The sequence below is a fragment of the Mastomys coucha genome, unplaced genomic scaffold (assembly GCF_008632895.1).
Source record: "Mastomys coucha isolate ucsf_1 unplaced genomic scaffold, UCSF_Mcou_1 pScaffold22, whole genome shotgun sequence".
Lineage (NCBI taxonomy): Eukaryota > Metazoa > Chordata > Mammalia > Rodentia > Muridae > Mastomys > Mastomys coucha.
In genome coordinates, this window is record NW_022196905.1 from 31,606,633 (window position 1) to 31,620,782 (window position 14,150).

Consider the following 14,150-nt stretch of genomic DNA (forward strand, 5'->3'; position numbering starts at 1 on the left):
ACTAGAAAGCAAGGTTGTGTGGGTTCTTCATGAAACTGTGGTATCTGGAGCTATTTTTGCTCCTTCCCCTCATTTTCTTGGCCACCATGGGAGCTGTGTGAGGCTGCTCTGTTGATCTAGTGGCAAGCACCTGTCCTGGTGGGCCTTGTGGATAGATTCTCCTCAATCCAGAAGGGACTCATCCTAGATCCCAGTCTAGGAGTGATGCCACTGTGCTCTCTGGGACATGCTGTCTGTCCCCCAGGGCAAAGGCCTGAACCATCTGAGCCACAATCTTGTTTTGTGGGGGAACACTGGAGAGTCCTTTCTCTGGCAGCCTGAAAAGGTGAAGACAGAGGAAGAAGTGTGCAGGGCCTGAAGTGCATGTGGAATGTGCTAGTAAGAGCTCAGGCTAAGCCAGGAGGCTGGGTGTGCATGGATGGGGACCCCTTTACTATGTTGGAAAGTGGGAAAGAGGTCCCAGGGTTATTCCTAGGACCCCCTGTGGCCTGTGGGAAATGAACTTGGCATATTCCACTACTCCGTAAATGTAGCTTTCCAGTCAAGGGGGCCAAATCTGAGGTCTCCCACTCACTTTCCCAGGAAAAGCCATGAAGTCAAGGGGAGCACCCAGACTTTGCCTAACTTTAAACCAGTGTGTAGTGGGCAGCTTCCCATGATGGAAGACTCCTGCAAAGTCTTCTCATTACCAGGAGGAGATCATCAGAAGGCACTTGGCTCTTAGTGCAAGATCAACAAAGTCTGTACTAGGCATGGTGGCATACACCTTTATCCCAGCATTTGGGGAGCAGAGGCAGGTGGATTTCTATGAATTTGAGGTGAATTCCAGGCCAGCCAGGGCTGCACAGTAAGACACTGTCTCAAAACAAAACAAAACAAAAGGAAAACAACAAACAAAAAAACAAACATTCTACAAATACTTCTCCCAACAAGGATGAGGGCACAAGTGACCTCCAGTTCGTCCACTCCAGGACTCACAGGCACTAAATGCCATCCATGGCTTATAAAGCACCCTGAGCACTGTGTGCCAACTGGAGCCATGGGGAAAATCCTTTATGGTCAGATGCGGACTCAGGAGAGTCTGGCCTCTTCCCCCTTCAGCTTTGGATGAGATGGAACACAGATGGAAGAGCCTCTTGTCAACTCACATTCTGTGGAAATAGACCAGTTTGGTGCTACTTGACTTTCATGTGCAAGCTAGAAGACAGAGACCACCTGGCATAGGAGGGACAAGGATTTCAAGGCAGAGCAGCAAGGCTGCTGTGAGTGGTCTGAAGCTATCTGACGCTGAAGACCCTCCCCACCTTGTTTCTTCACCTGGCAACCTGGGTCCTAACACACCTGCGACAGCAGCTGCTGGGAGCGCCGGGAGAACAGGCTGGGTGGGGAAGCACCTTTGCAGACTCGAGCACAATGGAGACACTTTATTTGGGTCATTCCTTTGGTATGCTTTTATGGTGCACCTACTGTGTGCACAGTGAACAATGTGATCTGTCTGCCTCGAGATGATTTGGAAAACATCCCTGGTCAGAGAAGGATTGCCTGTCAGATGGCTGTACTACACATTCGTCGATTATAACTAACAACAGCCAGAGTTGGCATGGCAACGTTTCTCCCTGAACTGCAAGGCAGGAAGCTTAAAATAGGTACACTGGAGGTGTGGCAGCAGCCAAGACAGATAGCTCTGCAGCCTGAAATGGGGGGGGGGGAGGCAAACTCAGAGTACTCATGCTCTTGTCTGTCCCCAGGAAGTCAGCAGTGCAGGGACTGAGAGGGAAGACCCAGACGCATCCACTGTGGGGGCTGGAGAGAGAGCAGGACTCACTATAAATGCCATTCCTTCCTGAAGCCCATACAACTTAAGTGGGAACCCTTGGCCAAGGGGCCCCAGGTGGGACTGCACCTGTTTTGATGTCTCTTGTGGACTACTGCCCAGCAGTGCCATGGTGTCTATCCTCTTCTGATTGAGGGTGCAGTTTACTTTCTAGTGCGTTTTAATGGGCATGGCATCACTTAGATTCTAAGTTCAAGTCCCCCCTTTCCTGTGGAATTCATGTACAGGATCCTCCTTGGGAAGTCCCTGGACCTACAATAGTCTGGAACTCTCATTTGTGGTTGAACTTACAGGACTGAGGTTTACCTCTCCTTACTTCCACAATGTGCAACCAGTGGAACTGATCAGAAGCTCATGGGGTTGAAGATGTAGCTCGGCTGCTTGATGCGTGTATGTGTGATATCCTGGCTTCCATCCCCAGCTCCATATACACTGGATGTGGTGAAGGACCGTGATCCTAGCAGAGGCAGGGGGAGCAGATGTCCAACTTACCTTCAAGCTACACAAGTTTGAGACCAGTCTAGGATACACAGATCTTGTCTCAAAAGCAAACAAACAAACAAACAAAAACATGAATTAAGCCAAGCATGCTGATACATGCCTGTAATCCTCTCACCTAGCGCTTGGGAGGCAGAGGCAGGAGGATGCAGAGATGAAGGCTAGCCTGGGCTATGTGAAACTTTCTTATCAAAATGTTCATGGAGCATTTTGTGGTGAGATTCATCTGTGAGTCTGGTTCATTATCCCTGCAGAGGATAGGAACCCTAGTCTCACACAAGACTGCTTTGTGCACCTTTGGCTCAGCAGGTAATTGAGTGAGGTTTATCACTTTCCTGCCTCCCTCCCTCCGTCCCTCCTTCTCTCCCTCCTCTCCTTCCTTCCCCCTTTCTCTTGTCTTTTTTCGGGAGCAGGGGGACAATTCAATAGTGGCGTCTGGAAATGTAACTAGGAAGGCCAGGGCTGGAACAGATTTTGGGCCACTTCGTGAAAATAGGTTGTGATATCTCCCCAGCTGCTTCACCCGGCTCCACCAACGCATCCCTGCCCAGACCCACCATTCTGGATTCTTTTTGATGATGGTTCTAGGTAGTCCAGGCTGGTTTTGGACTCCAGATTCCCATGCTTCTCCCAAGAACTGGGATTACTGGCATGTGCCACCTGTGGCTTGGAAAGTGAGACCTTTCGAGGCCTCAAGTAAGAACAGGGAACAAGACAGTTCTGTCATCTTTCAGACACTCCTTGTGGTACCCATGCTGAGACAGTGGGTACTGGGGTCACCCGCAGACATCATCCTGGATGGAGCCTGGGCAGGGATGCTTCTGAGAAGCTGAGTGAAGCAGCTGGGTAGATAACTATCCACTTTCAGACAGTGGACCCAAAGTCCCTTCCAGCCCTGCCCTTCTTTGAACTAATTAAGTTTACAGATGCTACTATGAGTTTCTCCTGTGTTCTATTGCAGTTACTTTTACTCTTCTCTGGGAAAGAACTGTGCAGGCAGGGAGGTTCCCATCTTTCGAACATGTCTAGACACAAGACAGTTTTGTAACATGACGGTTGAGACACTCTTAAACCTCAGTGAGCCTTGTGGAACCAGAGCACACAGTGAGAGATGGCCTTCAGTTCCCTGTGACAAGCCCTGACACTGGGATCTTGGTGGCCTATCACTGCAGAACTGTCTGAGAATCCAGGGGATGACATGTGCCTCTGGCAGCTTCCTTGCATCCTGAACTCTTCTGGGCTAGATGCACTGTGAGAGGCAGATCTTCCAATTGTTCAATGAACAGAAGGTTTCTCTCCTGCGTCGGTGCCAGTGCGCACTTGCTTGGCTTTGATATATTCTGAGGTTTTCTGGTGCCTTACAGAAGTGGCCAAGGGAAAACCCTAGAGGGATGCTGACATGTAACTTCCCCATGTAATGGAAAGTTCTAGAAAAAAGGTAATTCATACCTTGGACCTAAAATCATTTGGAATAAGTCAGTGCACTGTGGGGCTGAAGGGTGGGGTCTTCTTTGTTTCATCTGACCTTCATTCATGATCTGATCGTAGCTGCTCCCAGTCTGAGTCTTGCATCATGGGAAGATTGAACCAAGTCAACAAGGATACAGCTTTCTTTGAAAACATAATTTTTGGCAGTTGTTTCTATGATAAAGGGTGACCGGATGGTATCTTTATATGTTGAGCAAAAGGGAAGAAGAGAAAAATGAACGAGATTGTCAAACATGGCTGAAAACTTGATTTCAATCTGTTCCCTTTCATTCCTAACTGGAGTAATACAATACAGTATTCATAAACATGACCTTGGAAGTGATGTGGGGGTTGGGAGGGGGGACCAGGTAAACTATAACTCTCACTTAGACTTTTCACTGAGGCAAGTACAAGGCCAGAAGAGGTGGAAAGGTAAGCGAAGGGGGTCAGATGCACACCCTGGGCCCTGAACTTGGCCTAGGCCACCCACCAGCTGTGTAAACTCTGACTGGCTCTCTCAGCCTCTCCAGGGGAACAATGGGAGGGTGTGAGTACAATAGCCAAAGAGTGTTAACAGATACCAGGGACTTCTGTCACTCCTCTGAAAACAAGCTGCACACAGACACCTCTAGGGAGTCAGGGCACAGGCTACCCCCTTGAACCAGGGTCTGAAGCTCAGGTTTTCCCAAAGGCTTTTCATAGCCAATGAGGGAAGGATATAGGAATCACTGGTCGGTCGGGGTGCTGCTGAGAGTCCCTGGCCTTCTCAGTCCCTTGGGGCTAGAACTAGGAAGAGAAAGCACAGGACAGCTGTAAAGCACAATGCCATTTGGCAAATTGTGCACTTTCTAACCAGGTCCCAGGTGCACAATAACCTTACAACCAACTGCTGGAATCTAAAAGAACTCTTCCATAACTGTGTTACCAAACCCAGGGTCAAAACATTGGCAGGCCCACCATGTCCTCTCAGCTCCACAGGGACATGGTCCAGTGACATGTAGACCCCTCTCCTGATGGATGCTCTTCACCAGGACCCCCACTGAATGACTGGCAGTGGCTGCCCCTCAGCTGCTGCCTGCCGTACAGTGACCACAGTGCTTGGTGTTCGTCAGCGCCCCCACCACCACTCAGACCTGTGTAACTCAGGCTCGGTGGCCCACCAGGCTTTCTAATGACAATTCTGTCTTGTGTAAATTAGGATGTTTTCTTGTTACCCAGAAGTATTTTTCTATGTTAGTGAAATGTATACTTTGTGTAATTTTGTACATTAAAACATACGCTTTTTATCATAATTAGAGTTTCCTTTTTCCTTTGAGTGTTTGGTGATGGGTTTGTTACCATGTTTTGGAAGGCCTGGCCTGATGTAAAAAGGCAATGAGTTTAGGGTTCTCCTTTTCTGGTCGGGAATAAAGTATTGTCTTGTGAATCAAATCTACTTGGTACAAACAATGGGGTAATATCCTTTACCATCATGTTAATTTCTTATTGTCCCAAGACTGTGGGCAAAACCCAACACCTTCACAGTTATTTATAGACTCAAAGGTTCTCCTGTCTACTTCCTGAGTGTTGAGATTTCAGGTGTGAGACCCCCATCCTATAGCACTCATGTATTTTTTAGTTCTGGCAGCCAGAGTCTGAAGTGGGTCTTGACATCAAAGTGTTGACAGAATGCACCTTCTTGCCCTTTCCTGCATCTAGAGACCAGCCGCCTGCTTTGGCTTGTGCTCTGTCGTACATCCCCAAGGGCAGGACTGTAGCATGAACTCTCTCTGCTTCTGCTGTTACATCACCATCTCCTTCTGCTCTTCGTTCTTTGTGTTCTCACCTGGATGGTGCTACCCAGATATTCTAGCTTATCTTCTCCATCTTCTGAGCATTAATTTAAGCTCACCCTCAAATTCCCATTTGGCATGTGGATTATCATACAGGTCCCAGGGATTGTGTGTGTATCGCTAAGAAACTTTCTTCTGCCCTTTGTGTTCTGGTGGGAGTAGCAGAAAGAACAGCCATTTAATACTCTGGATCTGTGTCTCTAGCTGGCCTGACTCTGTGTCTCTGGCACATTGCAGAAAGTTCCACACGCTCTCGGAACTTCTCGTGTCTCAGATGAGCATGCGACTTTACCTAGAAGGCTTACAAAGAGAACTATACATTTGACAACAAATTGCAACTCCATTTCCTGAAATTTGTTTTTTTTCAAGAGAGTAATTCACTGTGTAGCTCTGGTGGCCTGGAACTTGTTATGTAGACCAGGATGGCCTCAAATTCGCAAAGATGCACCTGTCTCTGCCTCCCAAATTCTGGGACTAAGGGTGTATGCTACTAAGCCCAACAAAATATTCTTTAGATGAGTTGTAAATTTTTTGTGTTTGTTTTTTGTTTGTCTACACAAAATACTTCTTGGAGTTGGGCTTGTCCCATTTGCTACACTCTGACATGTCCCTCTCTGCCAGTACCCTGGAAGGCTTCATCGTCTCCAGGGCAAGCTCAATGTTGGCTCTTCTCACATTTATGATGTAGTTAACTTAGGATAACATTTTTTCTTGGAGGACTAAGAACCACAGCTGTCCACCACAGGATGGATGTGATCCAGTGCCCTGGATGTCATTTGTGGTTGTCTGCTAGCCACTGTCCCTGACTCCCTGCTAGTGCATACATTTTAAGCTCAGTTCCTGCCTCTGTTTTCTGCCTCTGATTGACTTACCTCCCTGGCTTTGAGTTGAAGAGATGTTATGGAACAGCAACTGGCAAGCTTGACTGGGTATCCCAATCTAGTTCTTCCCTGGAGAACATGAGTGATAGGTTTACAGAGTGGCCTCCTCAACACAACAGCCTGAAGGTGAAGATGCCATGTGGCATGGCTGAAGGGGACAATGATGTGTAGGTAGAGCATTGACCACACAAAGAATGAACAATCTGAATATTGGATATTTCCCTCTGCAAAGGGAGGGAGGAGAGATGACTGGCCCAGACAGTGAATACACAGTGGTGCTCCAAAGCTGTGTTGGGTGACCACTGTTCAAGGTTATTCTACTCAAAGTTCCCATCCTACACTCTTCTGTCTGTACTTCCTCCATTCTTTTTTCTCTCTTCTCCCAAGGGGATCACCTGAGTCAGGCACTTGGGGGAGAGCAAGGACAATGGTTCTGATGCAGCCTCAGCAGGAGACTAAGCTTTGACATCCCAACAGTCTCCTTGCCATCTGTGCCTCTAGGCAAAGGATTTAATCTCTCTCAGCCACATTTTCCTAATCTGGAAAATGAGACTAAAATAGTCCTTTCAAGCTTGTGTGGGCAGGGGTATGGGGGGAGGGTACAAAGCATTCCTGTTGGGAGGGTGCCCCAGGCAGGTGGTAAACACTTGGTAAGTGGAAACTGTGATTTTCCTTGCTTCTGCCTAAACATAGTGCTTCCTTGTGTTGCACCCTCTGGCTTCATAAACGGGCTGGCTCTTTCTCACGAGGAAATGGGCTTTTTTTCTTAAAAAATTCTCTCTCTCTCTCTCTCTCTCTCTCTCTATTTCTTCCTTCCTTCCTTCCTTCCTTTCTTTGTATGTGTATGAATTTTTGTGAGTTTATGTGCACCATGAGCACTCAAGAGGATATGGAAGCCAAAAGATTGTTGTGTCTTTTGGAACTGAAGTCATTTGTGAGCTTCCATGTTGGTGTAAGGAGCCAAGCCCAGGGTCCTTTGCAAGGCAGCAGGTGCTTTTAATTGCTAAGCTATCTTTCCAGGCCTGCAATTTTCTTAAAAAATCAATAAGGTTTCTATCACTATTGGCAAATCTAGAGAGACTGTGTCCCCAAAATGTTGACTGTAGAATCAAGTCTGGAGTAGGAAGCTTGACCCTTGAAAGTCCTGTCTAACTCAGATGTTTGGAGTCTCTGTTATTTTTGTTGTTGTTGATACAGGGTCTTACTATGTAACTCTGACTGGACTACAGCTCATTATGTAGACCAGAATGGCCTCACACTCACAGACATCTGCTTGCCTCCTGAGTCCTGGGATTAAAGGTGTGTATTACTACACCCAGCTATCTATTCTATATGGATTTAATCACCATCAACTCTTGAAAGGCTCTGGAGTAGGCCCACTGTGGACTTCAGCGTCAGCTTTTCTAGCACAGGGCATATGGATGGTATTTCAGAGTTTTCAATTAAAGATTGAGGTTGTTGCAGTGCAGTGCAAACTGGGGGTTCTTCTGATTTCAAGAGGAATCACCTGGATGAACTGAATCTTCATGGGATGTAGGAACCAAGGGGACAGAAGAGCCAGGGTATGGGTGAGGTGGGTGGAAGACCGTGGACTTACTGGAATACACACGGAGGACAAGGACTTGATACTTCCCTGTCTGCCCAGCGTTAGTCTTTGTCAAGTATAGATAAAGGGAAGAGGGAAGGAACTTTCCAACTGCCTGCTGACATTGGATGATCACGAGGTCCCAGGCAGACAGAAGCAGCCACATGAAATGGAATGGATAGGCAGCTGTTTGCTTTTCCTGTTTCCTCAACCCCACAGCTGGAATGTCCTACTTGCAGCACAGACTGGCTTTAACCACAGAGGAAGCAAGAGATGTCTTAACATTCATGTTTACTGTCTGTCTGGGGTTCTCCAAGGTTGGTTACAGAGTTCTCTGACCTTTGGGGGTGCTGAAAGGACAGCTCCTAGCCCGGGACGCTAACTGAAGGGCAGATGCTGAATCAGGCTTCCTACTGTTCTCCAGCAATCCTGATTGCCAGTTTGGACTTGTCTGCCTAGGGGACTGGCAGCTTGTGCGCCTTCCATCCAGAAAGCACAGCTGAGATTCCTGGTTCCCCAGGGAACCTCTGAGGGGACCCTAAGTCTCCACATCTCTTCCTGGTTAAAGGAGCCCCCAAATCTCCAGGCATTAAGCTCCAGGCATAGTTAAAGTGGGCTGTATTCAGGATGTGGGAGCTGCCCACAGATGGAGGCCATTGTCTGGGTGATTGCCTGCTGCATGTGTGTCTATCCCTGAATATCTGTCTCCAAAATGCTTCTGTTTAAGCGTTCTCCCTACTTCCCTCATGTCTGATGGGGATGTGCGTGGATTCCCTGTCAGCAGTCTACAGGCCTGTGAGCCTTGTGAGGTTGCTTTTGGTAGTGGTGTGGAAATTCTTCTCCCTGAGATGTTGTTGGGATGGATATATAGCAGGAGTGTGGGTCATTGTTTCAGTTACAAGAGTCTGGGAGTGTAGCGCTAACATGACCCTCTTGCTATGAGATAGGGACCTTTCTGTTCCTGAGTTCTGCAGGCTGCATTTTTGTGTCATATCTTTTAGAAAGCTGGCCCGTGAGAACAGGGATTTCATTCTACTCTTAGTCCTGTCCCGAGCACCTACACTAGTGCCAGATCCTATCAGTATTGTTGAGTGAGCCAACGGGGAGTTGGAGGTGTACGTACAGTACATCTAAATTCATTTAATTTTTGTATGATTTTGGTGATGTGTGGGGTTGCCTGACAGAGAGAATCTCTGGTGTGTGCACGCGCATGTGTGTGAGCGTGTGTGTATCTATGGTGTGTCAGCTGTCTGGAGGGAGCGCGGAGGTTCCTGATTTGGGTATGTACCATGTACAGACATGCTGATGTCTGTGTAACTCTCGCCTGTGAGGCGAAGCTTCACCATGTGTACGTGCGTGCGTGTATGTGTGGGTATGTGTGGTGTGCACCAGCGCACCGCCCCCACCCCGTCTCTGCCTGCTCTCTGCGCTCCTTCTGGAGGCGGAGAGCCGGGTGTGTGGAGGGCACTGCGGCTCGGCCGCCCGCCCTCCGCGCTGCGGCTACCGCACGTCACCGTCCTCCCCGCCCCGGCCGCCGTCCCCGCCTCCGCGGTCCTTTGTAGCTGGCAGTGGCGCTGTCCTTGGTCACCGTAGGCTCCGCCCCGCCCCGCCCAGACCCCGCCCCTTGCGGGCCCCGCCCCGACCCTTCCTCCCTCCCTCTTTGCCCGACCGCAGTCGCGCTTGGGCCGCCGCCGCGGGCCCGCACCGAGGCGCTCAGCGCGGAGCCAGCGGTGGCGAGAGCTGACCGCCCGAGACGGGGATGGCGGAGCGGCGGCGCGCGTGGAACACGGAGGACGACCTGCCGGTGTACCTGGCGCGGCCAGGCAGCGCGGCGCAGACCCCGCGCCAGAAGTACGGCGGCATGTTCGCCGCCGTGGAGGGCGCCTACGAGAACAAGACCATCGACTTCGACGCCTACAGCGTGGGCCGCCGCGGCTCCGCGCGCACGCCACGCAGCGCTGGCCGGCCAGACGCCGTAGGACTGCCGTGCCCCGGCGGCAGCGAGGACACGGCCAGCGATGTGAGCGAGCCCTCGGGCTCTGCTGTCAGCTCGCCCGGCGACCGCGATGACAGACCGCCGGCGTTGCACATCCGATGTCCTGCGCCCCGCGACCTGCCACTCGGTCGGGACAATGGCCAGGTACCCTCGGGGCACGTGGGCCGGACGTGGGGGGGCGGGGCCCTTGGAGACCCAGGGCTTGGGTGGCGCGAGGGCGAGTGTGGGGGCCCCGCTGCCACTAGGTTCTGGGGGACTGCAACGACCCCTCCCCCACATCATCCTACTAGAGGTCCAGAGAGATTGTAGGATAGGCCAGGGTTGGCCAGCATAGCCTCAGAAAGCCAAGCCAGGGTATGAGAGGGGAAGTAAGTTGCTGCAGCTGCCGTTAAAGGGACCTGTAAGGTGAATTTAAGCCTCGTTCTCCTTCCGGGGTTCTGTGAAAAGGGCAGCATTCGCTGTCTTCCTCCATCTATCTAGTTGCTCACTCAGTGACTGTGGAGCGCGTAGACTGCACCCGGCTTTCAGAGAGGTTCACGGAATGACTCTGTTCATACAGTTGCTCCCCGCCCCTCCCTGGGGGACGATGCGGTTAAGGATTCAGATGGTGGGCAGTAAGAAATCATTCAGGACACTCCTGGATGTGTAAGTTGGAGGCGAATCTGGGATTTGAACCAAGGCATATGGACTCCCCGACTTCTGAAAGTGAGGAGGGACATCAGGAGAAGACATGGCAAGGGCTTGGGCCTTATAGGTTTTCTTCCCTAAGTTGGAATTTACCAGGGAACACAGATGGTCAGACAGAAGAGTCCTGGACAGGGTGGGTGAGGTCAGAGCCACGTGTCTGGGAAACAGAAGTTGGAGCAGCTCTGGGAGCTGTCCTTTGAGCTCTGGACTGGGCAGGCTCGGCAGCCTGGTCCCACCCTCCAGAAGTTCCCTGGCTGGGGAGAGCTGTGGATTCAATTTCAAGAATCAAGTTCAATCCGGTAGAGAGTGATCAATAAATGCTTGCTATGGAGTTTTATCACCATTCTCTGATTAATTAATTAATTCGCCCTTTCCACTAACACTATGAGAGGCACAAAGTGAACCAAGAGAGAGAAAGAGTTTGAACAGGACTGAAATCTGGACAGGCGTTTTGGAGAAGAAAATGGGCTGGTCTGAGGGCGGTGTTCTTGCCTCTGGTTCTGTCGCCTGCTCGGGAACTCTCCATGGTCCTGAATCTGCTGCCTGTGAGCTGGAGGCGGGGGCGAGGACCAGGGAACTAGCCAGAGTCCAGTTCCCTATCCCTTTATCTCCTCCTTGGTAGTCTGACCTCGCGTGGGAAATAGGCTCTCTAGCTCCACCAAAGGCTTCAGGGCTCAGAAACCCAGACACCACCTGGAAATTGTCGAGATGTTTCAACCTTCTTTAAGCTGTCTTCATCTGAGACCCGGGAGTGGCAGTCTGCTCTCGGCTTCCCTCAAAGGAAATACCACGGAGGCGAGTGCTCTTTGTGACTGCCCCGGAGCTGTCCTGGCTTCACGGCGCTGGTCAGGGTCATTCCTACAAGCTTTGTCCCCAGCTCTGCCATGGGCGGCCCGGTAGCTGTGCCTTAGCGTTTCTGGACCGTAGTTGCTTCACCTGCTCCTGTTCTTGCCATCCGGGTCCCCTCTGTCCTTTCTCCCTGGCTTTTTAGGGACCTGACAAAAGGCTGCGTCCAAGGCCTCCCAAAGCACTTTCTGGTAGTGACTTAGAGCAGAAGAGCTCACGGCCCCGCTGGATGGAGTAATTTACTTTTTGAAGACCGCAGGGCATGGGTTGCAGAGGGCTAGGGATCTAGGACCAGCCTTAACCACTCCTGCAAAGGGTGCCCGGGCTCCTCCCCTGCCCATAAGGCTCTTTCCTGCGAGGGAGGAGGGCTTTCAATAGCGCAGGCGCAACATTTGCGGTTGCCAGAGGCCGATGGCTGTAAAGCTTTGTACCGGCGAAGTCTGCTTGGGAGCAGCAATCTGTTTGGCCAGCAACGAGCAGGGCTCCTCCCTCTGACTTGCACGTGGCCCAACCTCTCTCTGTAGCTTGCCTGTCCAGAACCCCCTGGCTGACCCCAGGGAATGCCCGGGTACTGGAACCTGTGATTTATTGGCGAGGAAGGGAATCCAGGAGACCGAAGTGTGCTGCTGCCATCCGCAGCTTCGGGTCTTTAGCGAGAATTTAGGGGCCAGAGAACAGGCGGGACTTATTGAGTAGAGAACCCTCTTCCTTGACGCTGCCCTGCGGCCGCTAATTGACGCTATTTTAACTCTGCAGGCTTCAGTTTCCCAACTGTTAAAGGGGATAATCAGAGGCTAGTGTTCCCGGATATAAGCTGTTTCCTCTGAGCCTATAACCCATCTTGGTCTCCTGCGGTGGACTGGGTAACTCGCTTTCTCCATGTGGTGGAAGGCCCCCGCGGGGTCCATTGGTTTTTCTGTTCCTCACCTCCCTTGGCAACCCGGAAGTGGAGGAGTGGGTCTATCCATAGGGTCAGTGGAGGGATTGTGCAGGCAGGAAATGAGCTCATTGGTAGGGAAATGGCTTGCTCCTGCCTGGGGGCAGCTGCCCGGTGTTTTGAGGCCTGCTGGGGGCTCCCTTGTTTATCTTTTGTCCCCTTTTGGTGAAGTTTGGCAAGTTTTGTCCTGGCTTCTTGCCCACCTGTCCCAGAGCCACATCGGGGAACCTCCCCCCCTCCACCCCCCCTCCCCCCGCTTCGAACACTGCAAACGACAGGCAGGAAAACCACGTTTCTTCCCTGTCCCCAGGGCTAGAGAGACCTTAGTACCAGTGGTCCAGTTTCCAAGCCTTCACTGACAGGCCGTATTGACAGGTCACCAGAGGAGAGAGCAGATGAAGGGTCAGAGCCCATCACCCATGGATCCGCAGCTAGTCCTTTCTGCTGCTTTGCCTCTCTCTACCTGGGAATGGAAATGGAGAGGGTAAAGAAGCGAAAGCCCTGGAGATGGGTCTGGGAAAATGAGTTATCCTTAACTGAGGTGGGTTATTCAAGATTTGGATTTGGATGTGGAAAAGGGGATGGAAAAACGGAGACCATGGAAGGAGTGGCCAGAGGGGGACCATGAGTGCAACCCTGGAAGGCCAAGGATGCTTCTAGCAATTAGGGTGGGTGCTGGCTCCTGGCTCACACTTCCTCCCAAGCACAGGTCACACAAACAAAGATCAGAGACACCTGTGGCGCTGCCCACGGCTTTTGCTCGCGCGTCCAAAGGTTGTTTGTTTCTTGCTATTAAAACACCACTGAAAAACATATTCTCCTAGTGGTGTGAGCGAGGAACCGGCTTAGTCGAGGGCGCGGGGCGGGGGTCGGGGGCGGAGTAGGGGAATCGGAAGGGAAGCGCTTCCTGGTTCGAGCCGAAAGGGGCGAATCCGGTTCTGCTGCCGCCACCGGGAGGAGCTGTCTGTCTTCAGCGCCCTCCTCTCGCCCTGCCTCTCCCTCCTCCTCCCGCCCTCCTTGCCAAGCCGGGCGGTGCAGGCAGCCGGAGCAGCGGCGACGGGCCGAGCAGCGGGGAGTGGGCAGCGGTGGGAGCCGAGCTTCTGTCCCTTCTCTCATCCCTCCCGGGCCTTTGTCGCCGCTCTCACGAGTAACGCCGCCGGGAGAGACCCGGGTAGAGCGCCAGGCAGACGTTAGTTCCAGCGGCCGGGCGGAGGGCTCCAGAGGGGCCATGTCTCATCAGGGGAAGAAGAGCATCCCGCACATCACCGTAAGCGCCCCGACCCTGCTGCAGTGCTTTGTGGCTCGAGGGTGGTCGCCATCAGGGTCCAGACCCGTGGGGGTACAGCAGGGACGCCCCCGGAGGCTTCCTGCGTCGCCGCCAGTGGGGCGGGGCCCGTCTCGCCGAGGCCTCCCCCTCCCCCTCTGGGGACAATGAGGGGGAGCCCTGCATGGCAGGGCGGGGCTGGAGTATCCAGTCCTTCTCTCTGCGGGCGTGAAGCCCCCTCCCTCCGTAGGATGTGCCAGGAGGGTGGCGTGTGCCGGGAGGATGGCGTGGCCCTGAGGATGCGGAGCTGAACAAAAGAGGGA

The 14,150-nt window shown here is 52.0% G+C and overlaps 1 protein-coding gene across 2 annotated transcripts in view; it reads left to right on the forward strand.

The window, feature by feature from the left end:
• Nucleotides 1-9,648: 9,648 nt before the first annotated feature.
• Nucleotides 9,649-14,150, forward strand: part of Crmp1 (collapsin response mediator protein 1) — a 50,314-nt gene continuing 45,812 nt past the window's right edge. The window contains exon 1 of one of the 2 annotated variants that reach the window (XM_031341906.1): nt 9,649-10,237. In XM_031341906.1, coding sequence (XP_031197766.1) covers nt 9,857-10,237 — 381 coding nt within the window. In that variant the 5' untranslated portion in view covers nt 9,649-9,856. Of the gene's footprint in view, nt 10,238-13,502; nt 13,831-14,150 lie in introns of those variants that run through there. The other variant, XM_031341907.1, reaches the window with a different exon arrangement.